The 22140-nt window shown below is 52.7% G+C and overlaps 7 protein-coding genes across 7 annotated transcripts; 4 read left to right on the top strand and 3 right to left on the bottom strand.

Moving 5' to 3' along the window:
- Nucleotides 1–876: 876 nt before the first annotated feature.
- Nucleotides 877–984, top strand: CPAR01_12660 (uncharacterized protein; the record flags this gene model as incomplete). Its single annotated transcript, XM_060496915.1, has 1 exon — nucleotides 877–984. One exon carries the CDS (start codon nucleotides 877–879, stop codon nucleotides 982–984), a length of 108 nt encoding a protein of 35 aa, XP_060344448.1.
- An 867-nt stretch (nucleotides 985–1851) lies between these two features.
- CPAR01_12659 (uncharacterized protein) lies at nucleotides 1852–2502 on the top strand (the record flags this gene model as incomplete). The annotated part of the gene is made up of 1 exon (XM_060496914.1): nucleotides 1852–2502. The coding sequence occupies one exon, from the start codon at nucleotides 1852–1854 to the stop codon at nucleotides 2500–2502; it is 651 nt and encodes a 216-aa protein (XP_060344447.1).
- A 331-nt stretch (nucleotides 2503–2833) lies between these two features.
- CPAR01_12658 (uncharacterized protein) lies at nucleotides 2834–3580 on the top strand (the record flags this gene model as incomplete). Its single annotated transcript, XM_060496913.1, has 1 exon — nucleotides 2834–3580. One exon carries the CDS (start codon nucleotides 2834–2836, stop codon nucleotides 3578–3580), a length of 747 nt encoding a protein of 248 aa, XP_060344446.1.
- A 471-nt stretch (nucleotides 3581–4051) lies between these two features.
- CPAR01_12657 (alpha amylase) lies at nucleotides 4052–5724 on the top strand (the record flags this gene model as incomplete). Its single annotated transcript, XM_060496912.1, has 2 exons — nucleotides 4052–4265; nucleotides 4346–5724. The coding sequence occupies 2 exons, from the start codon at nucleotides 4052–4054 to the stop codon at nucleotides 5722–5724; spliced, it is 1593 nt and encodes a 530-aa protein (XP_060344445.1).
- Nucleotides 5725–12861: 7137 nt separating this feature from the next.
- On the bottom strand, nucleotides 12862–13161 carry CPAR01_12656 (uncharacterized protein; the record flags this gene model as incomplete). The annotated part of the gene is made up of 1 exon (XM_060496911.1): nucleotides 12862–13161. One exon carries the CDS (start codon nucleotides 13159–13161, stop codon nucleotides 12862–12864), a length of 300 nt encoding a protein of 99 aa, XP_060344444.1.
- A 1587-nt stretch (nucleotides 13162–14748) lies between these two features.
- Nucleotides 14749–17049, bottom strand: CPAR01_12655 (glucose-regulated protein; the record flags this gene model as incomplete). The annotated part of the gene is made up of 5 exons (XM_060496910.1): nucleotides 14749–14934; nucleotides 14991–16479; nucleotides 16538–16649; nucleotides 16730–16802; nucleotides 16915–17049. 5 exons carry the CDS (start codon nucleotides 17047–17049, stop codon nucleotides 14749–14751), a joined length of 1995 nt encoding a protein of 664 aa, XP_060344443.1.
- A 1937-nt stretch (nucleotides 17050–18986) lies between these two features.
- CPAR01_12654 (elongation factor Tu GTP binding domain-containing protein) lies at nucleotides 18987–21594 on the bottom strand (the record flags this gene model as incomplete). The annotated part of the gene is made up of 4 exons (XM_060496909.1): nucleotides 18987–20191; nucleotides 20244–20441; nucleotides 20492–21205; nucleotides 21291–21594. The coding sequence occupies 4 exons, from the start codon at nucleotides 21592–21594 to the stop codon at nucleotides 18987–18989; spliced, it is 2421 nt and encodes an 806-aa protein (XP_060344442.1).
- Nucleotides 21595–22140: the final 546 nt, after the last annotated feature.

The raw sequence follows: 22140 nt of genomic DNA, 5'->3' as shown, positions 1-22140 counted from the left end.
TTGGTGGATGCAACAGCGCCGAAGAAAAGGAACGACACTGAGCAAAGAGTGGTCCCAGCCCTGGGGAACTGCACATGGAGCTTGGAAGTATTTTCCCCGAGTGACACCGTGTGACAGATTGGAATGCGGGAGAAAGAGAATGTCGAATGTCTGAGGATTGCCGAATCCTACTGGGGAGAAAGTCTGAGGCCAGGCAGTCAGTCTGAACTTCGAAAGAATTGACAGCGGCCATTGCAATCATTGCAGTGAAGATTGCAGTGAAAACAACTCCTCAGCCACGGGAGATCCACTTGGCGGCGTCTTGGCCAATCCTTGGCTTCAAATCAATTAACATCAGCCACGCTCAAGACAGAGTGTGGCTTCCTTCCCTCAAGCCCTGCCGGTCCTGCTGTCCTTAACTCTGGGCAGTCTACGAGTTCCTTTGTGAGTTTGAGAATTTCTTTGGTCGCCTGCCACCTGCCACGCCGGCAGAGAGTACGTCTCAAGAAACTCCACTAAGTACCTTACTGCGTTACCAGCTCTTTCCTTGTCCAGCTATTTTGTACTCGTGTACGTACCTACACAGTGCTGCGGTGGAAGCAGGGTACCTGGACTTCTCAAGGACTTGACCCACTTGGGCAGGAGGAGGTGGCCTCGAATAGGACGGCTGGGACCGGGGTACTAGGGCCAGGGGTCGGTCGGAGGAGCACCTGCGCTTGCTGCCGACCGGGGCCGGGCCCCCTTGCACGAGTCCACGACTCCTACCGCGGTGCAGCACTTGCCCGCGACGATCGGCCGTATCGCACAGAGCGGTCGGTGCAATCAATCGAGTCAGAGGAGAGAAGCCCTCTTGGTTCTTTTTACTGGCGTGTCTGGGCATCTTCTGGGCGCGACGTGATGGGAAGGACTGATGCCGTGGTTCGCTACTGCCAGTCGCTAGAATCAGGATGGATCTTGGGAAGGAGGGGAACACTGCGAGAAAAAGGGCAAGAACGAGTGAGTTGATGGATAAGGATTGAGGAAGAAGACGAGTCTGGCGGGCAAAGCGGTAAGGGGCGATGTTCGCCTAAACCAGAAGCCACGCCGAGCTGAGAGCCAAGGGCCCAAGGACACGCGAACTCCTTTTCTTTTGGTGGCGTTGGCTCTTTCTTCGCCTCACTGCCCTGTCCTGCCCTACGTCTCATCATGACAAGAAACACAACCGGTTGATGATGGTATCTGGGGAGTCCCATGCCTTCCAGCTATATTTCCAAGTTCCGGTTTCCAGGAGTTGACGAGAAACTCGATTCAGGGCTCACTCAGCCTTCATGAGGCCTATCAAGCGGAAGCCGTCTGAGAAGCCGCGCATTGCTTGGCGAGGGGCTGCCTCAAAAGACTTTATAGAGTTTAAGTGAGTTCCCCAGTCAATTCAGTATTCCCCTCTTCTTTTCCTCCCTTCCCCCCTCTCCCCTGGAGAAGCAAGAATCCATGGAGTTGGGATGTTTGTGGGACAGGACGGTGGGAGTTGCGTCCAATTCGGGACTGATTTCCTCCAGTTGTCCAATAATTGTTGATTATCTAAGCAAGTAGCGAAAGTAATGGCGCCCACACTTGGCACTCGCACCAACCACAGGTCAGCAACACACAGACTCCTTTTTTTTTCCCTTTGCCAAATTGACCACGGACTTCTTATCATCTGTCAACAAAATATAACGCCCGCGCCCACCTGCAGGACACGCTATGCACTCCGACTGCCAGATAGGCTGTCACTGGTCAGGCAGGGAGGGAAACGGACTGGCAGAATTTGCTCTCGCACTCTTGATCGAATTTCGGCTGCCACTGGTTGAATTGCGAGTGTTCGATGGCAAGCCAACCAGGCCCCGAAGTCATCAAATGTCGTCTCATCAAGACTCTCGAGTCTGGACAGGAGTCTTGGTAAGAGAAGCTGCAGCGCAGACAAGCAAACACCAAGCAACGCGGGCCAATAACCAGACAACAAGCCTCCCGTTGTCCAGCGCCGCTGCCAAGAAGACACCAAGAACATGTCTGCCACGCTGTGCCCTCTCAGGTCCATCTGTCTTCGGAATAGTACACAGTAAACACCAACTTGGCTCGTCAAGAGAGGGCGAATCTCGGTCGTTTACAGCGCCGTCGCGTCGCCACGTCTTTGCATCAGCGTCGCCAGCGCCAACCGTCAACCCGTCAACAAGACAAAGCACGCTATCGACGCTGTTCATCAGTGCTCACGCTGCTCAGTGTGCCAGACTGTCAGTGCCATTCGAGTCTTGGTGCCATCAGTTCATGTCCAAAGCGACCAATTGTCATTGCCGACGTGACGTCCCATGTCGTGGTACCACCACACTCTTTTGGGATAAGCTCGCAATCCCATTCCAAAAAGTTCCCACGGCTTTTCAAGGCCGCACCGTTGGCGGCGTTGGCGGCGCTGCCCTGGCGTTTCTTGGCAGGGGAAACGAGGTTTTCCAAGCAGCCAAAGGAGCCAAAGCCAGATACGTAACTTTTGAGATTGGTTGCTGTCCAAAATAACACAGGCTTGACAGGTTCGACCTTGTAGTAATTCCATCCCTCATCTCTCGCCGAGTCTCTCGTCTTTCTTCGTACCTTCACAGTATGAACACTCCAATTGCTCCTTCTCATTGGTCAAGCAGCCACACATTCATCACAGCACCGTCCATCTTGCTGCGCCGTTGGCGGCAGTTTCCCACCACCTTTTCACCCTTTTCAACACACCACTCCACTTTGACCACACACCATCTTGACCAACGACACCACCATTAATTATCCTCATCCTTTCCGCCCATTGTCACATCTAGGCCTGCATCATCGATCAAGAGCCTTTCCATAGTCGTGCCTAGCTATGGCTATATCCTGGCTTGCCTCACTCAGCACACAACTTCTGCTACCCTCGCCTTCATTATCCGTACATATCGCCGTTTGGTTGCTGAGTACGCAACTCTTTACCAACCCTACCTACCTCTCCATCTGCATCTTGGATGGCTTTCCGCTTCCTCATGTCGCTTCTGCAGTCTCCTGCTCCCTTTCTCTCCCCTTCAAACACCAGACTCTGGTTCCCTCACCCTACGCTCGGGTTTCCTTTCCGTCAGTGTCACTATCCCCTTCTAGCGCGGTCGCCTCCACACCCCCCGGCTTGGCCGCCGTATCGACCATCGTATCCCCCGTGGTCTCTCGCTCTCTCTCAGTCTCTCTCTCTTTTCCTCTGCTTGGGTTCAATTTCCCGTCGACCAGCTGTTGGTCATGGTTATTGACACACTTGCGCCCCCCGTGTGGGCCTCGTCGTCCCATTCGATCCGAGGCATTGACATTTGCGGCCAAGTACGGCAAAGTTGCCAGGAACCGTCATTTCCTCCAAGCCATTTCCAAGCCCATCCGTCCCTCGGCCTGTTGTTCCGTGACCCTCTTGTCTTTGTCTGCTTCTCCGCGCTGTCTGTGTTTCTGGTACCTTGCATTGGTTCATCCGCAGTCCCGAACCCTCTGCCCAGTGCCGTCAGAAGGTACGGAGTACGGAACATTATTGAGTACACTACCCGTACTATGGAGGAGTATGTGCGAATATAGATACACATCCAACACTTATGACTGCTAAGAGTTTGCCTAGTATACCGTAGACTGTCCCTAGTCACCTAGTCCACCACACTTTCTCGGTTTTTTTTTTCCCTCTGCTGATCGACCCTCGTGTTCACAGCGTGAGTCTCGTTTTGACGCGCTTGGCCCCTCTTCTTTCACTGTCAACCGATCAACCGACTCCACGTCCTACTCTAGTCACTCGTCTAATCTACCCGGGCTTCCCACCCCTTTTTTTCACTTGCAAGCTCCCAGAGCCAGTCACTCGCTGCCACTCCATTCTCCATTGAAGGGTTCCCCGTCCATTCGTTCATCGGTCCTGTCCCTCTTACATCCCAAAGGTCTATATCGTTGTGTGTGCGCCGCGAATCCTCTCCGACCCTATCCATTCCTTTCATCACGCTCGCACCCAAGCGCAAAACCAATCGTTAATTCAACGCCCATACGCGGCGCAGTCGTTCGTTCAAACAGACATCAGTCAAAAAACATCACCATGCGTACCTCAACACTTGCGTGGGCTGCCGTCACGGCCCTCTCTGCCCTCGTCGAGGCTGCCGACCTCGAGGCGTGGAAGTCTAGATCCATCTACCAAGTCATGATCGATCGTTACGCCCATACCGATGGCTCAACCGACCACGAGTGTGAACTCTACAAGTTCTGTGGTGGCACATGGGCCGGCTTGACCAACAAGCTTGACTACATCCAAAGTGAGTAAATTGCTGTAGATGAATGCATCACGGGCTCTAGCCCAGAGACCCTGGGCCTTACAACTGACCATAACCACCAGACATGGGCTTCACTGCTATCCAGATCAGCCCCATTGTCAAGAACATGGACGATGACACCGCCGTCGGTGAGGCTTACCACGGTTACTGGTCTCTCGATAACTACGCCCTCAACGACAAGTTCGGTACCTCGGACGACTTCAAGAACCTGGTCAAGGAGATGCACAACCGTGACATGTACCTCATGGTCGATGTCGTCGTCAACAACATGGTCCAGAAGCTCGACAGCCTGCCCCCCAAGCTCGACTACTCCAAGTTCAACCCCTTCAACGAGGAGTCCGACTTCCACCCTTACTGCAACGTCACCGAGTGGGACAACAGCACCAACTACCAGGACTGCTGGCTCTACCCCTACGGCGTTGCCCTCGCCGATTTGGCCACCGAGAAGACCACCGTCGTCGATGAGTTTGGCAAGTGGATCAAGGAACTCGTCTCCAACTACTCTATCGATGGTCTTCGTATCGATGCCGCCAAGCACGTCAACGATGCCTTCCTGCCTACCTTTGTCAACGCCTCTGGCGTCTTCGCCTTCGGTGAGGTCCTTACCGGAGCCCCTGCCGACTTCTGCCGCTACCAGACCCTGAACCTGCTGCCCGGCATGCCCAACTACATCGAGTACTACCCCCTCAACAAGGTCTTCTTCGGTGGTGACATGAACGAGCTCGCCGACTGGCGCTCCCAGGCCCGCGATGGCTGCACCGACATCTTCGCCCTCGGATCTTTCGTCGAGAACCACGACATGCCCCGTTTCGCCGTCTACGATGAGGATATTGAGCTTGCCAAGAACGCCATGGCTTACATCCTTTTGACTGACGGTATCCCCACCGTCTACCAGGGACAGGAGCAGCACTTCAACGGTAACTCGACTCCCTTCAACCGTGAGCCCCTCTGGCAATCCAAGTACGACACCACCGCGCCCATTTACCAGCTCACCTCTACCCTCCTCAAGACCCGTAACGCCCTCCAGGCCACCAACAAGGACTTCGCCACCACGGCCTCTGAGCAGCTTTTCGTCGAGAACACCCACCTGTGCCTCCGCAAGGGCCCCGCGGGCGCCCAGGTCGTCTTCTGCGTCACCAACAAGAGCTCCAAGGGCGACACCTACCAGCTCAGCGTCGGCGGCTTCAACCCTGGTGATGCGGTCGTCGAGGTCACCACCTGCGGCACCAGCACCGCCGACGGCACCGGCAACGTCACTCTGTACATGGAGAAGGGTCAGCCCCGCGCCGTCGTTCTTGCGTCCTCCATCGACGCCACCAAGATCTGCCCCAACGGCACCACTGCCGCTGGTCAGAGCAAGAGCGCCGCCGGCTTCATCGGCAGCAGCATGACCCTGGTCCTGGCTTCCGTCATGGCCGTTTCTTTTGCGCTCCTCGCATAAGCAACCATCATTGGTTATGAAATGTGAGACATTGAAAAAGGGCAAAAATCAGAAGAGAAGAAGAAAAAAAGGGCGCGACTCGAACGGGTGTACTGCAAGCCATACACATGTTTTCTTCTTCACATCGTCGAGTCTTTTTTTTCGCAAGCAAGCGGAGTTTGGATAATTCAATGGCGGCTATCATGACGCAGACTATCATCTCTTATCAGTGTAATTATCCTCCCCCACCCCGGGCCGCATGTTCCAAATGAAGCTCTCACGTGGTCTAGTGAGTAATGCTATTCCATCCTTTTACAATGTATCTTGGTTTTATTTTTCTTGCATTTGTTCATAGTGATACCAGACCAATCTTTTCGGAAATAAATTAGTCATAATATTAACTGTGAGCTTCTGTGAGAATTGGTACTCCGTACAAAAAACAAAGAAGTGCGACGGCTCCGTAACCATCTATGAGATCATTGAACATGCTGGTTACCCGCCGGGTAGCACATCCCGCCGGCGAAACTTCACGATGGCGGCGAATAGCCGGGGTTCCATTCTCTGCCCAAGGCTGTTCCAAATCGAGACAACGCAGACGCGCTACGGAGTGAACTCCCTCTCTCTCCCCAGAATATTCGCCCGCCGGGTGCTGGCTGCACATCACTTATCCAAGTGACCGGTATTAAACGGAGGCCGAAAACAGCCGAGTCCATAGTATCGTGCCATTCAGAATGAGAATGAAACTGCATGAACGGTGAAGAAGCAATGCCCCTTCCACAAACAATCCCCCGTTTTTGTTGATTTATTTTCTTCTGCCCTTCTGGGCTTTGGTTATTTTTTCCCCTTCTTTCCTTCTCCTCGGCGCCGAACGGTTCGGCGTCCTCCGTAGATTAATCGCGGCCAAGCTTTTCTTTCCCTAGGTTCCATTACTTATCCATCTATCCTAGGTAACCCGGCATCTGCACAGCCACCACGTGAGTTGACAAAAACTGGATAACGATAGCTTATCGGATATTCTAAGACTATCCTTAAGTGTAAAACGTGGAGCAACAACCCTCTCAAGGTACGTTACCCGATTGTTGTGCCGAGTTTCCCCTGGGTCTCCAGTGAAAAAGAGAGACAAAGGATCCTTCGACAAGTTGGGATTTTTACAATGGAGACGGTGACATGGTGAGTGACAGACAATAGGGGCTGGTGGAGGGTGGGTGGTAAACGGGGGGAAGAGGGGGGCGCTCCATCGATCTATCGGTCGAGTCGGACGAGTCGGAGTCCCACCGTCTAGACGGTACCTTGCACTAAGAGATTCAGCGCGCGAAGAGAGAGAGAGAGAGGACTCGAAAGAAAAAACAATAGGTAACGGACCGAACCCCGTTTTTAGCCCCCAGCTAGGTACTCAAAAGCCAAAGACAGAGTTGTACCTGACCTTAGTGCTTAGTTTATGGAGAGCTACACTATTGGAGCCGCTCGTGGGTAAAGGAGGTGGGTGGGTGGGTGTGTGAGCCATTGGGGTCTTTTTATGCAACGTTTAGTTCCAATTTATGGGGACCGAGTATTCCGTATTAGAAGTTGAGCGCGCACACGGTGTGCCCAGTGACCACCGTGTGCCACACTCTGTTTTTTTCGATTTTTCGCCTGCCGTTCGATACGAAGGGATCGGCCGTTGGAGGTGTGGACCTTGGGCCTTGGACACCGAAAGGGAAACCAGGGGGGAGGCAGAGGGGGAACAAAGGAAAACCGTTGGTTGGATGGCGAAACATGGTTCGCTGAAAAAACGGGATTCATCCATACATAGTACAAAGAAGGGCAGTCCATCCGTACCGGTAACTTTTTTTTAGACTACGTGACTACCAATAGGGTCAATTATCTAGACGATTCGATCGATTGACAGTTTTGACAATGTATGGTAGAGAATGTAGGAAAGGATACGGATTCTGCTACTGCCCAGAGACGGAGGCGAAAAGAGGGGACAACTTGGCAGGCTGAAGGCCCGTGGTCAAATGGTAAGGTAGAGTGTGAAGGGTTGTAGATCAGGGGGTGGGATAGGCTCTGCGCGGGCTGCGCGGACGACGCGCGCTGTGCGTTCGGGACGCGAGGCGGCGAACAGAGAGGGAGATAAGACATGCATAAGATAAAGGCACACATTCTGCACCGCAGAGTCTAGGTAGAAATCCTGCTTGCTCGCCTTTTATGCAGCTCTGAGACCTTGGTTTCTTTGTACATCATGTATGCAGATGCAAATGCCCAAGAACAAGCGCCCGCCACTGGAAGCGAAGTGATGAGATTTGATCCCCCCAAACTAAAGCAAGGCGAGATAATGACGGGTGATCACTGACCACTGACCACTGGGCGGACTGTCAGGCTGGGACATATGTATGTCTAAGACCTCTCTGTGTGTGTTTTATTCTTTTTCTCTCCTTTCTTTCTGTCTGCGTGAGAGAATACTCGGATGCCTGCTTGTCTGACTGGTTGATGTGATCACCACTGCAAAGGCCCTCGGCAGATGAGTGTCTCTGGGACTCGGGGGAGATGGGGGCCGGATATTGAGAGCGGCATGCGGGTGTTCTCAATAGGCTTGGCGCTTGCAATCACGGCGTGACGGAAAGACATGACGGTTCAGCGAATGACAGTCTCCTTTTCTCGTCTCCCTTACTTTTAAACTTGCCTTTCCTTTCTGTTTCCTTGAGAGACATGTGTGTGTATGTGTGTGTCTACACAAGCTGAACTGTAAGCCAACACAGTTGTGTACCGCGTGATAGATGCTGTTCCTTTAGATACCTTATGGTGAGCGGGGAGGGGACAATGTTTTCCTGTTTGCTCTGGCCTCGCCCGCCTTTCCAACTTCGTTCGCCGGGAAGGTGTCACGATGCAACCTCCGCGACCAGCGTGCCATCCAACGAACCAGAGCACATCCGAACTTTTGCTGCCGCTATCGAGCGCGCTCGAGCTTTTCTATCTAATCTGCGGGGTATTGCTTGCATCGTTTTATTGGGTGTCCCGGTCTTTTTACTGGCCTACAGACCTTCGGACCCTCGGAAACGAAAGCAAACAGAAACGAAGATCGCTGTCTTCCTGCTGATCCTACCACCTCATGATAAAGCATGCGGCACAGTCTGTCTGAAAAATGGGAGATGAATGGGTCAAGACTCGACGGGAGAGGATGCTCGTGCCCTCGGCGATCTTCGCTCAGGGTGCCGGGTCATATTTGGCCCTCGTCCTGTCAAAGTGTAGAAGGCCAAGAGATGTTCATTCATTGCCTAGTCGTTATGGGAGTACGGAGTACGGATACGCTTCACCCTTGCAGAGTTCCCTTGCAGTTGGAGTCTCCTCACGAAAAGAGCTCCCGAGCCAAAGTGTCTCTAGATGGGTCGATGGACACCGCTTTTGCCTAATTCCCTCTCAGAAAGTTCGAGACTGACTGTAATGTGGTATTCTTACAAGGAAATTCTATTTTTGAAAAGCGAAAAAGAGAGCCCAACGTCGATCACCCCGCTCAGGCCGGACATTTTTCTTTCTCAATTTCTACCGGTTGCTAAGATTCTCTCATCGCTTCCCTCATCTCGCGTGGACCGCGTGATGTGGATTTTTGCGTAATTGTTTTATTGCTTTCCCATCGCATTTCATTCCTTTCACCTGTATTCAAGATTTTTTACCGAACAGAGCAATCTGCCAACCTGCAGGCTGCCTTACGGCCGGAGAAACGAATATTGGTCCGTGAGGACCTAGTAAAGGCCACGAGGATCGGCATGTGGGAACTCGGGATTCTGGGAAGGGGACGCATGTCTCATCGCCTTCATTTGACAGCGACATGAAGGTCTTGGTTATTGCTTATTCCTCCTTCTCTCTCTGCTGTTCGAAGCGAGACTTTTGGTTCTCGGGTAGAGGACCGCATGCGTCTCTGGGTCGAGATTTAGAGACATGCATGCCTGGCAGGCTTCGCCCTGTGGGCGACGAGGCTGACTTGGCTTGAGCATCTCTTTGCCAATGAGTACTGCGTATACCAGGGACCGTGCGTCACGTCTATCACGGTATGGTGAGGCTATTCTTTTTGGTTGCGTCTTGTCTCCAACCTGTCATCGCATTAACAACATCGTCGCTTGGGGTTGGGGGTTAAGAGTTTTGATGTCTAAGTGGTTCGTCCGAAAGATTGGGGGCTTACTTTTCCCCCGCTCCCCTATGTTGGTTGAGCACGAAGACGAATTCAGCAAATGTGCATTAACAAACAAACAAGAAGGCAAAAAGAAGGCAGAGCGACCGCTCTGATCGCAAAAAATGTCAAAAGATTCCGAAACCGAGAATCGAACTCGGGGCTATGCCTAACCTCTCAAAGAGATGAGAGGGCATCATGTTGGCCACTACACCATATCGGATGTTGCTGACAGGGCGGCCAACTTGACTGCCTAGGTAGCTCTGCGGGTCCGCCAGTGCACGTGACAGACCCAGCAACACCACACATCAGGTTCAAGTCTCCCTTTTGGAAGGGGAAATCCTGGGTAATGCAGCAGTCTAGGGAATACACTGCTCTCTGGTGTTCTCCTCTTTCAATGCGGTGTCACTTCAAAGCACCGTGCTCTTAGCCTGTCGTCTCGATAAAGTTCTGTGGAATGCTGAGTTACAGCTTGCGAGAGAGAGCCGCATGTACGACCTCGTGTACGGATACGTGATTCGGGCTACGACACATATGTGCCACATCCCCCAGTTTTAAGGTTTTGTTTATCTCAGTTGAACTATTACGATTAGGTTAAGCACAGTTTACACCAGATCGGAATGTTAGATGATGGACTTGGAAGCGGATGCTCCCGCCGCTTTCTTGTGCTTCCCGAGAGGGAGACGGTGTCTGCCGAGGAATGCGGAAAGGCACTATGTGCGGGTTCCAAGAGAATTGAATTCCATGCTTCTTTTGACTTCCTCCTATTTATGGAGGTTGTCTTGAGATCACCAACCTTCTTACGCATAAACATTTAATTTTCCGCAGCAATTAAATGGCCACGTAAAATCTCGAGATGTACTCGGGAACTCGGTTCAATTTAAGCTTCCAGCTGCACGGGTTGACGACACCTTTATGGCGAACCCTGTTCCTGTAGAGTTTTTGACTACACCTCAAGTCCCTGATGTTTATCCAATCTGATCCCTTTCGACCTGTAGTCCTCTTCCCAGTTCCGCCCCATGCAACTATTGCGGTTGAGACTTCTTTTTCATGCTCGGAAATCAGTAACGTGTCAGCACTCTCATCACCGCCCGTTGAAACAGTCTCCTATAGATTTGAAGTTTCATACATGTCGAGGCGAATGCATCAAAAATTACTCTTGCTGTCATGGCAGAAGAAGACCTTGTGATGTGGTCCCCTCGTGTACGCATCTCAAAGCAAGTACTGACAGTATATGGTCATCTAGCGCGAAGATCGCGGCCTCGCGATCACGTTCAACTAGGCGAGTTTAGGCTTCGCCATTTTTCTCGACCGGTGTCCGTAGGCTATGCGACTAGACAAGATGGATTCTGAATGCCATTCGGTTCAGTCGCCCTCATAAACTACCGCCGGCCGCCGCAGGAGATACTGGCATAGCAAACAACCCATCTACCGCATCTGCAAATTGAGGCCGTGTTGCCTCTGCATGATTTTCGTTACCGCCAAAAGGAGCTACTCGTTCATCCACGGCGGTGGTCCTGGACATCCGTATCCTGGAGAGGGGAGCAGGGCGATGGCTGCCAGGTCAAAGAACACGAACAGAACGCATCGATAACTCCAGCACCCCCCTGGATCACGCACCTTTCATACCGCAGCACCGCCTTCGTTCTCTGAACTTGGTTCTGGGCTTGTTATCGCGGTAAAGTTAGTTCAACGGTCGACGCTCTTATTTAAAAGGCATAGTTATCTAGAAATCCGTACGTCTTTCATCGTTTCTCGACTCTGGAACGAGATCTCGCTTTCAAAATAAACACGAAGACAGGCTAGAGTACAATGAACGGATACGTGAGCTCTTGAGAATGGAAGTTATCGAGGTAAAACTGCACTTCTCTTTGCTTCCAATTATCCAGACATCTTCCCTCGAGTGACCACACATGAGAGCATGCCCGAAACTACAGGGCAACTTGGGAACTAGACTTGTCCGCCAACGGTCAACGGTGGTACGATTGCTGTCTATATGCTCTTGAGGACATTTATCTCCTCAGTCTCTAACTGGAAGTAGTAGTGTCTTTCACAGCCGGCTCATCTTCAACATACTATTCCAAACCATGTCCATCCTCCGGCAGCCAAGGTCGAGTAGAACAGCACCAAAACGTCGCACGTGGGAGAATTCGAGTTTCATAGAATGCCAAATTGTATGCGCCACACCAGGCTAGCTCAGGACGCACACAGTATTGCTTTGTCTCTGGTGGTCTTGGAGTAAAATGCCATTCACCAAAGTCCACAAACGATCCAGTCACCACATGCCAGTCCACAAATTCGCAGAACCCAACTCTCTACTTCCTATGTGCGGCTTGTTGCAAGCAAGTACAGGGATACCTAGTCCGTAAGCGAGGCGTTCCCGACGTAGATGAGACGACGCGACCCTCTTTCCTTTTCGTCTGTTCTTTTCGCCCGAGGTGCAAGTTGAACTTTTCACAGGCTCAAAAGTAGTAGCTACATTTCCGGGATGCCCGGTTGCTACTGAATCCTAGTTGAGAAGATTGTGCAAGAAACAAAATCGTTACCATGCCACTCCGAAGGGTACATTTCCACTCAGGCGAAGAATAAGTGACCTCGATGACAAGCCTCATGCCGATGACATTGTACTGCACGAGGAAAATAGCCCAACCAAACCAGCTAGATCAATTAAGCAAACACTCGTATCTAAAGAGGAAAACGGCCAGGTCAGGCTGGAACACGTATACTGGGCATATACACCAGTTGAACGATCTTGGGTATCAGATGATGGGTTGATCATAGAGAAGTGGTATATAAAACCATGCAAAGGTATCTCCCGCCCTGGCTTCGCCCCCATCAACTTCCCTCCACGTTGGGAACATGCCTCCTTCTCCTTCTACCAACCCTCCTAGGTGAAGGCGGATGGGCAACATCACATCTGCCTGCTCTGTCGTATATGTGCATACACCACGCAGCACCACCAAGAAATTTCTCTTCCCTCTTTCCCCTTTTCTTCCCCTCTCTTTCTTCCTTTCTCAAATGGTGCAGAAGACAGTAACACCTCCCTCAGCAGCCCCATTCTGCGTCATCTGGATATACGTCGCGGGCGGACTACTGCTACCCGCGGGACAGTTCCACTGGTTCTTGAACGCCGCCGGCAACGGCCCTCCGCTGATGGATTTTTTCGCGCCGGTGCAGTACGTGTTGCGGATGGCCTGGCGGCACGGGTTCGGGCACGTCTCGTCGCAGGACTCCGGGTTGGGCTTGGGGATGGGCTCCGGGAGGGCTAGGGCGGCGGCGGTGGCGGCGAAGAGGAGGATGGTGGGAAGTTGCATCGTGGCGGCGGTTGTGTGGTTTGTTGTTGAGAGCGGTACAAGGTGTAAGTTGTGAGTGAGGTTGGGTGTACTATTGGTTTGATGTAAGAGAGTGTTGGTGAGCGAGTGACTGAGTGAGTGAGTGTAAGTGTGATAGAGAGATAGCGGTATCGAGAAAATGAGAGCACGAGAGATAGAACGGCTGACTTGTAGCTATAAGTTACCTTACATATTATACTTCTTCTGCTCTAGCCATGTCCGTACACCAAAATCGTATACGGATACGGATACACGGTAGCATGAATGCCGTCAGGTATGGCTGCGTATCGAGTACGGAGTAGACCGAGTCATTCAGAACTGCCTCACTTCCTACTCAACTCTATCCAGCTACGCATTTACGCCATGACCCTCTCAGCCCGGAGTGAACGAGTAAAGAACAGACCTGTAAGATGGCCGTCGTTACAGCATCGAGTCATTCAAAACCATCTCATATTAAACCCAATAACAAGCAGAAGCCAATTCCACCCCGTGGTCTATGGTACCGTACAGGCGGGTAGTTTTAAGGTTTTTTTAGGAAGCCGAAGCCTCGTCTCCATCTCATCTTACTCCATAGTCAGTTCCCAGGTTTCGTGTAGACAGTTCGTCTCGTCTCGCTCCTTATATGAATACGCTTTGTTGCCAAGATTCTCCCTCCTTCTACTGCGCAGGGCTTCTACGAAATTCTAGCCGCCCGCTGGCGGGGAGGTAGGGGCCGCTGGCGGGGAGGTAGGGGGGAGTAGTCCAGGGCTCCAGATTGATACCTTTAGCCATCCAAAAGTGACCGTACAGGATCACTTCATCTCGTTCCCGAGAAGATGACCCATTTTGGAAGTCCGCGATGCTCTCCATCGACATGATGAGCGGGACCTTGCTTTACCATCGCAGTATCCGCCATCAACGCGGCAAACTCACCGAAAGTGAGACTTTACTGAAACCTCACTCACATTCTACGAAGTAGAGCACCATAGCCGACGAGAGAGATGGCCATAAAAGCTCGACAAATACATCTGGGCCAATCAAGCCGTCTGTTCTTGTGAGTCCCTCAGATGAGACTCAAAATGCTTGCCCCAGATTTACTGCCGGCCATCCCGCATATGCAGAGGAGACCCCAAAAGGCAAGTAAAGTTAAGTTGCACTCATCTTGCTCGGGGTCCTTCACGGGAAGTGCGGGATGAGTAGTAGCTTGAGGTGGAGGGAGAAGAGAGGAGGGATGAACCTTTCACCAGATGCCGGGTAAATATTTCATCAAAACTATGTAGAAGGGCAGTTTTGGAAAGCTCAAGATATGGAAACATTCAGCAGAGATATAACGTAGTCAAGAAGCTGAACCATTGAAGAGTCTACGACAGCATCAGATGATGCCTCTCAGTCACAACCACACAAGGGAACAAAGCATGTGTTCAAGAGGTCTCATTTATGCGTTGTATACTTTACACAATGGTGGAGCCATGCTCCATGCTGCCGACGCCGATTAACCTGCCAACACCAGAGACGAAAAATTGCATGGAATCTTTGGGTACTGTCTCTTTTGAATCCCGAAACGAAGCAACAACAACAAATCTATGGAATTTAGAGCTCGTCGTGGGAGGGGGGCTCGTCCTCGCCACCAGCGCCACCGGCGCCTTGGTACATCTTGGAGGTGATGGGGTAGGCGACGTTGGACAGCTTCTCCTTCTGCTCCTCGAAGTCCTCGGTGTTGGCGGTGGCGCCGTTCTCCTCAAGCCAGTCGGTGGTCTCCTTGACAGCCTCGAGGATCTGAGAATCATGTTAGTAATCTGTCGGTACACGGTGAAAGGCTTGTGGCAACTTACAGTCTCCTTGTCCTCATCGTCAATCTTGCCACCGAGACCCTCGTCGTCGTTGACCTGGTTCTTCAGGGAGAAAGCGTAGTTCTCAAGACCGTTGCGAGCCTCAATGCGCTCACGGGTGGCCTTGTCCTCCTCGGCGTACTTCTCAGCCTCGGCGACCATGCGGTCAATCTCATCCTGGGTAAGACGACCCTTGTCGTTGGTAATGGTGATGGACTCCTGCTTGCCAGTGCCCTTGTCGTGGGCAGAGACCTTGAGAATTCCGTTGGCATCGAGCTCGAAGGAGACCTCGATCTGGGGAACGCCACGGGGCGCGGGAGGGATGCCAGTGAGCTCGAACTTGCCGAGAAGGTTGTTGTCCTTGGTAAGGGAACGCTCACCCTCGTAAACCTGGATGAGAACGACGGGCTGGTTGTCGGCGGCGGTGGAGAAGATCTGGCTCTTGCGGGTGGGGATGGGGGTGTTGCGCTGGATAAGCTTGGTCATGACACCTCCAGTGGTCTCGATACCGAGAGTCAAGGGGTTGACGTCCATGAGGACAATGTCCTCAGTTCCCTCCTCACCGGAAAGGACACCGGCCTGAACGGCGGCACCGAAAGCGACGGCCTCATCGGGGTTGATGCCCTTGGAAGCCTTCTTTCCGCTGAAGTACTCCTCAATAAGGTTGACAACCTTGGGAATACGGGTAGAGCCACCAACAAGAACGATGTCGTCAACATCCTCCTTCTTGACCTTGGCGTCCTTGAGCACCTGCTCAACGGGCTTGAGGGTCTTCTTGAAGAGATCCATGTTGAGCTCCTCGAACTTGGCGCGGGTAAGAGTCTCAGAGAAGTCCTTGCCCTCGAAGAAGGCCTCGATTTCAATACGAGTGGACATCTGGGAAGAGAGGGTACGCTTCGCCTTCTCGGCCTCACGCTTGAGCTTACCCATGGCCTTGAGGTCCTTGGTGATGTCGACGTTGTTCTTCTTGTTGTAGGACTTGGCGAAGAAGTTGATGATGCGCTGGTCGAAATCCTCACCACCCAAGTGGGTGTCACCGGCGGTAGCCAGAACCTCGAAGACACCCTGGTCGATGGAAAGGAGGGAAACATCGAAAGTACCACCACCAAGGTCGTAGACGATGATCTGGCGCTCACCCTCGGTCTTGTCAAGACCGTAGGCGATAGCGGCGGCGGTGGGCTCGTTGACAATGCGGAGAACGTTAAGTCCGGCAATGACACCAGCATCCTTGGTGGCCTGGCGCTGGTTGTCGTTGAAGTAGGCGGGGACAGTGACGACGGCGTGGGTAACCTTCTTGCCAAGGTAGGCCTCGGCGACCTCCTTCATCTTGCCCAAGATCATGGCGGAAACCTCTTCGGGGGTGAAGCGCTTGGCGGAGCCAGAAACCTCGACCTCAACGACGGGCTTGCCATCCTTCTCGATGACCTTGTAGGGGAAGTGCTTGATGTCGGACTGAACGGCCTTGTCGGAGAACTTCTGGCCAATCATACGCCTGAAAGAGTGATTAGCAATGTTATCTCGAGCGGTCGACGGTCGGGGTAGGAGCTCACTTGATATCGAAGATGGTGTTGGTGGGGTTAGCGGCGGCCTGGTTCTTGGCAGCGTCACCGACGAGTCTCTCCTCCTCGGTGAATGCGACGTAAGATGGGGTGATACGGTTTCCTATGAAGCAGCAGAGTCAGCAAAGTTGCTGGAATTGGGGGATCGGGAGCAGGAGCAGCTGCGACCACGATAAGACTTACCCTGGTCGTTGACGAGAATTTCAACCTTGCCCTTCTGCATCACACCGACGCAAGAGTAGGTAGTTCCAAGATCCTGGAGATTGGAAGTTAGAGAGAACGTCGCATTTATTTGAATGTGTTGGCGACAGAAGATTGGCCGACAAAGGGCGCAATCGTCGCCAGGGAAGCTAGGAGGTGCAACTTACGATACCGATGACAGTTCCGTAGCTCTCAGTGTCCTGAGCCTGGGCAGTCTGAACGAAAGCCAGGGGGGAGAAGAGGAGAGCCATCCAGGCCAAGAGGCCGAAGCCCAAGGCCATCGAGTTTCTGGATCTCGACATTGTGATTTTCTGGCGGTGCCGTGAAGCTCCCCTGTGTGTGATATTGGGATAGCTCTTTGTACCTCGAAAGATTGGTGTCGGGGGAAAAAAAGAAAGGAGAAAAAAGACGTCAAAGACGCGCTTATGAGAGAGAGGGTTTTTGGATTCCCTTCTACTATTTACACACCCAATCGAGTTGAGGTGGCTTTGGCAGTGGTGAATTGGGAGAGGTAAAGTGTCGGCGGTGGAAAGGAAGAGCTGCCGCCTTTATGAATGCCTTCTCCAAAAAAAAAGTCGAGGTGTCCAGATTGCACAAAAGGCCAGATTTCACGTTGCGAGGCGCCACACGTGACAGGGGTCTCTTTCTTTTGGGGTGTGGGTGTCACTGGTGGATCCTTACTGTGTGGACCCTTGGTGCAGCCGTACTCTATTTGGTGCCTTTACCTAAGGCAAGGTATGGAAGGCACCACCTGCACGCAGCAGGTGAGCAGCAAGGTACCTTGATGCGCTGCTGCTCGGCAGATAGAGACACCCAAGGTTGGGATGACAGGCAGGAATTAGGTGCTCGGGGGACACATCTCCGTTGCAGCAGAACAGTGAGAATGTACTGTGCGAGGTTTCTCCCCTAGCCACGGGAGTCAAGGTGTGCGCGCCTCACCGCTGCCGCTGCCTGCCGTCCGCGCTGGGGTCATTCCCTCCTGCCCCACCAAGGCTGCGATTCTGGAGATTTCGATTACTGGCGGTCCCCCCTAGACGTTTGGCACTGGGGGAGTCTTGAACGTGGCCTTTCTGTTCGCTTTGCTTCCACAGCTTCGGTTGAGTTCTATGCCGCACTCTGACAAACTTCAAAGGCACCTTGTGTGTTTATTCATCTACATTGGAAGTGACTCACGATCCAGCAAAAATTACCTTACTTGCCCCCATGGTGAGAGGCAATGAACTTGGCCACTTCCTTTACAATCCTACTTAGGTGGCATCTCATTGATTCTTGGTAGCCTTGCAGTGTCCTCTGCCTACCTATCTAGTGGTCTACCTGTCCCATTCAACTTGCAAAGCAGCTCCCGGAAGGAACAGAGTGGCCTCAAACTAACCGGTCCAACCCCCCAATCCATCTCGATCTCGGGGAGAGCCATGCGCACCTCTCCCCTTTCGAGAATATTCCCACCACTGGCCTACCTACAGCCTGCGGGGGGGAGGGGAAAAAAGGAGGAGCGCGGCAATACGGTAAGCGGAAGGTGCTAATTCGTAGGTAAGGCGAGAGCGACAAGGTAAGGTACGCGACACTTTACCTCACTTAAGGTGCTCTAAGCAGTGCCATCCCGTCTTTCGCCCTGAGATGAGGGGGGCCACGGGGGGCTGCAAGCCGTAAAGAGGGGGGAAGTATGCAGGGGTTGAGCTTTGGCTGCTGGCCCATGCTCTCCCGAGGCGGCGCGTGGGCACGACGGCGTCATTTCCGTCGCTTCAGCCGGATGGGGCCATGTTAATCTGTCAATTTGGCCTTTTCGAGAGGCAAGATAGGTACGGATACCATAGAACATAATGACAGATTCCATTGTCCAAGACCACCAAAACAGTCCAAAGAGTCACCCACGGAGTCATTCAACCCCTAAGAAGGAAGGAGAATTGCAAAGTGAGCGTTGTCAGCTTGGTTCGCAAAATAGCTCAACCATGATCAAGGATCCGTGGTGGTGCTTGGAAACTATTCATTTCGCATCTACGGATATCTAAGTTATGAATTAGGCACGCCCCCATTGGCTGCGCTTCAACTAAAGTTGCAGCCAACTCTATTTTCAGCACACCCAACTGACCCCAACTTTAATCGAGCCTCAATGCCAGCGCCGCCTGTCCTTACTTAACTCGCACGCCATGCATGGGAATATCTCGTTCCGGTCGTCAAGTGCCCACCACCTGCTATATACGAATCCGCGCCACGTTGCTTCTTTCGATTCTACACCGTTTTATTCCAGCAACCCTGCCGCGATTGTCTCGCCACCACTGCGTAGCACCACTCGCTGCCCAGCCTCCAACGGCACTTTCGAGTCAAGCTTGACAACAACCCGCGCAACCTTGCCTGGCTGCACGATCCTGGGGTTCTTCTTCACTGTCGCTCCCGTCAACTTGTCCAGTACGGCTGGGATGACCTCAACTCTCCCAGCCGCATGCAGACGACCACGGTGGACGTCCACCGGCATTGGCATCAAGTGGTCGAAGGCCAGTACCTTCATAGTCAGCCTGTCGCTTGTCTCAATGGGAGCTGCCTTGGTGCTGATGATATCGCCCACGCGTACGTGAATCGGGTCGATGCCGTACAGGCCGATGTTTACGTTCTGTCCCGCAACGGCCCATTCTTGCACATCGGCGTCTACCTCGATCGATCGTATTGAGGCAGACTCTCCACTTGGCTGCACAATCAATGCCTCGCCATTTTGTACCGTGCCCGATTCTATCCGGCCAGCTACAGTGAGTTGACTTTGCTGCGATCTGTATATTTCCGAAATCGACATTCGGAAAGGCTTCTCAATCGCTCTCGCCATTGGATCAGAGTCTTCCAACGCCTCGATGAGTGTCGGGCCTGTGTACCATGACAGACCCTCATCGGCTGGCTTCTCCACCAAATTGGCGCCGCTGAGTCCCGATATGGGTACGAAGGTGACGTTCTTGAGTATGAAGCCATTGCCTTTCATGAAGCCAGTGACCTGCTCTGAGATTTCATCAAAGCGATCCTTTGACCATCCAACCATGTCCAGCTTATTCACAGCGACGATGACTCGCTGGACACCCAGACTTCTCAGGAGCAGAGCATGCTCTCTTGTCTGGCCCTTCAAGCCCTTCTCGAAAGCTCCCGTGTTGGCGTCAATGACGAGAATAGCAAAGTCTGCCTGACTTGCTCCAGCAATCATGTTTGGGACAAAGTCCCGATGACCAGGGGCGTCGAGAATCGTAAACCGTGTCTTTTCCGTCTCAAACATATTCGTGGCGATGTCGATGGTAACACCACGCTCCCGCTCCTCCTCTCGCTGATCCATGACCCAGGCAAGAGCGAATGACGACTTTCCAATCTTCTCACCCTGGCGTCGATAACGATCGATCAGATGTTGCTCAATGTACTTCAGTTCCAAGAGCAATCTGCCCATCAATGTGCTCTTGCCAGCATCAACGTGTCCTATTGGGTATTAGTTGTATGTTGGGGAGGAGAAAGGTACAGGTTGACTTACCAACTACCACAAAGCTGGCGCTCCTCTTGTTTTCGCTCTTTGCGAACTCCTTTACGACATCCAGCTTTTTGTTCTTTGGTGCTGTTGAGTCGTCGAGTTGAAGTTGCTTCATCTCGGAATTGGGGGTTTGTGAGCCACTTGACTTGGCCACCACTTTTTTGCTTGCGCTCTTGGCGGCAGCGTCGAACTTGGAGCCCGCTAGAGATCATTAGAGTCAGCATCTTACTGTGTCTTCGCGAATCGCGAACCTTTCGACTGAGCAGCGAGCACGACATCGTCAGGGCTTGGTTGAGAGAAAGCACTGGGCACATAGGCGGAAGAGTCCATGTACGGCAGGGAGTACGTCTGAGAGGCGGCGGCAGTATCTTGAGCAGGTCCGAACAGGGTCTGAGCGAAGGCAGACGGCCTCGTAGATGGGACCACGAAACAGTCATCCTCAGTCTTCTTGCGATCCTCGGCAGAAAGTTCGTTGGCCGTGTCGGCATCCATACTAACTGCTTCAGAAGCTGTGTCGGCCTGCTGCGAGGGCGAAGCTGATTTTGAGATTTGAGTCTTCGCGGCAGGGTCTTCTGCCAACTTTTGTCGCTTCGCTAGTATGCTCAACCCGCCTCTCTGGTTCTCCTTGGACGATTCATCAATGGCAAGAGTTGACATTCTCTTCTCGGCTCGATCAACCTTGTCGTCTGTCTTGTTCACCTCGGTCGTCTTCTTCTTCCGTGCTGCAGCAAGGGCCTGAAGCTTTGATAGCTTGGGACCATCACCGCCGCCCAGAAGCCCCCCAGGAACGGGACGAGGGGGGACAAAGACGGCCTGTCGGCTCTTGGGAACGTTCATCCATGAAATGCCGTGGAAGTAAGAAGCAGGGGATAGTGGTGGCACCCTGGGAACTGGATATGTCGAAGTTGATACCATGCCGTAAGTCGTAGTCTTGTCGTCCATGCCTCCGCAACCAAACCCATCTGCTGCCGAAACGCTCAACTTCTGGTACTGCCGCCACCTCTCCGGGAACCCTGCCCTCACATGACTTTTAAAAGAAAATGAACTTACCATCTTTAGCCTTCTTCTCCTGCTTGGGCGCAGGTGGAGGTGCGATGAATTTCTTCTGTAGATAAGACACCGTCTTCTCGATGTCGTAATAGTAGTGCCACAGCGACTCTTGAATTTGCTGCACAGTCACTTTGTCGGCATCAGGACCAAGGGTGCTCTGCACTGTCGCAGTTCCTATTGCCATGGCCTCACGATCCTCTGCGCTGAGTTGATCAGCCTCTCCCTCCTCTTCGTAGTCATCGCCCTCGAATTCGTCGAGGGCCTCCTCATAGTCGAGGTTGCGTACTGCCTGGTGGCGCGACATCTTGACGTAGTTGGGGTAGGTGAGTGTTCTTTGTGGATGGATTGGGGAGAGGGGATGTCGCAGAGACCCAAGCTTTCAAGGTAAGAAAATGAAAGTGATCTGGGTGGTATGTGATATCCAGTGATTTATTCACTCGACCGGGGGGATAGAAGCTCTTTAACAACTGGTTTTGCAGCTTTTCGGAGATGACGCTGTGTTGAGTTTGGTCATGGCCTGAAGTGGCATGTGTGGGGCGCTTGGGGCGCTTTGGTCATGGCCACCGCAAGAGCCATGGAGGGGCAACCACGTCCATGGCGGGGTACTTGCTGTTGCCTTCCAGGCCTTGCTAGGCGGTGAGCCGCCGGATTATCTGCACCCCGGCAACCGAAGCTTCTGGTCCCCCAGAATGGCAGGCACCACCAATTATTCAGAAATTTTGGTCCACCACGACCCGGTCCTTGGAGCTCAACCCCCCTCAACGCACGATACCTCTCCTTCCCCCGGCGTCACTCCCAGTTGAATCGCACTACCCATCCGAAACCCCAGCGACGTGCGAAAACCTTCAAC

The sequence above is a fragment of the Colletotrichum paranaense genome (genome assembly GCF_030867605.1).
Source record: "Colletotrichum paranaense strain IMI 384185 chromosome Unknown Scaffold_11.1, whole genome shotgun sequence".
NCBI lineage: Eukaryota > Fungi > Ascomycota > Sordariomycetes > Glomerellales > Glomerellaceae > Colletotrichum > Colletotrichum paranaense.
This window is presented reverse-complemented; position numbering and strand designations above follow the sequence as displayed.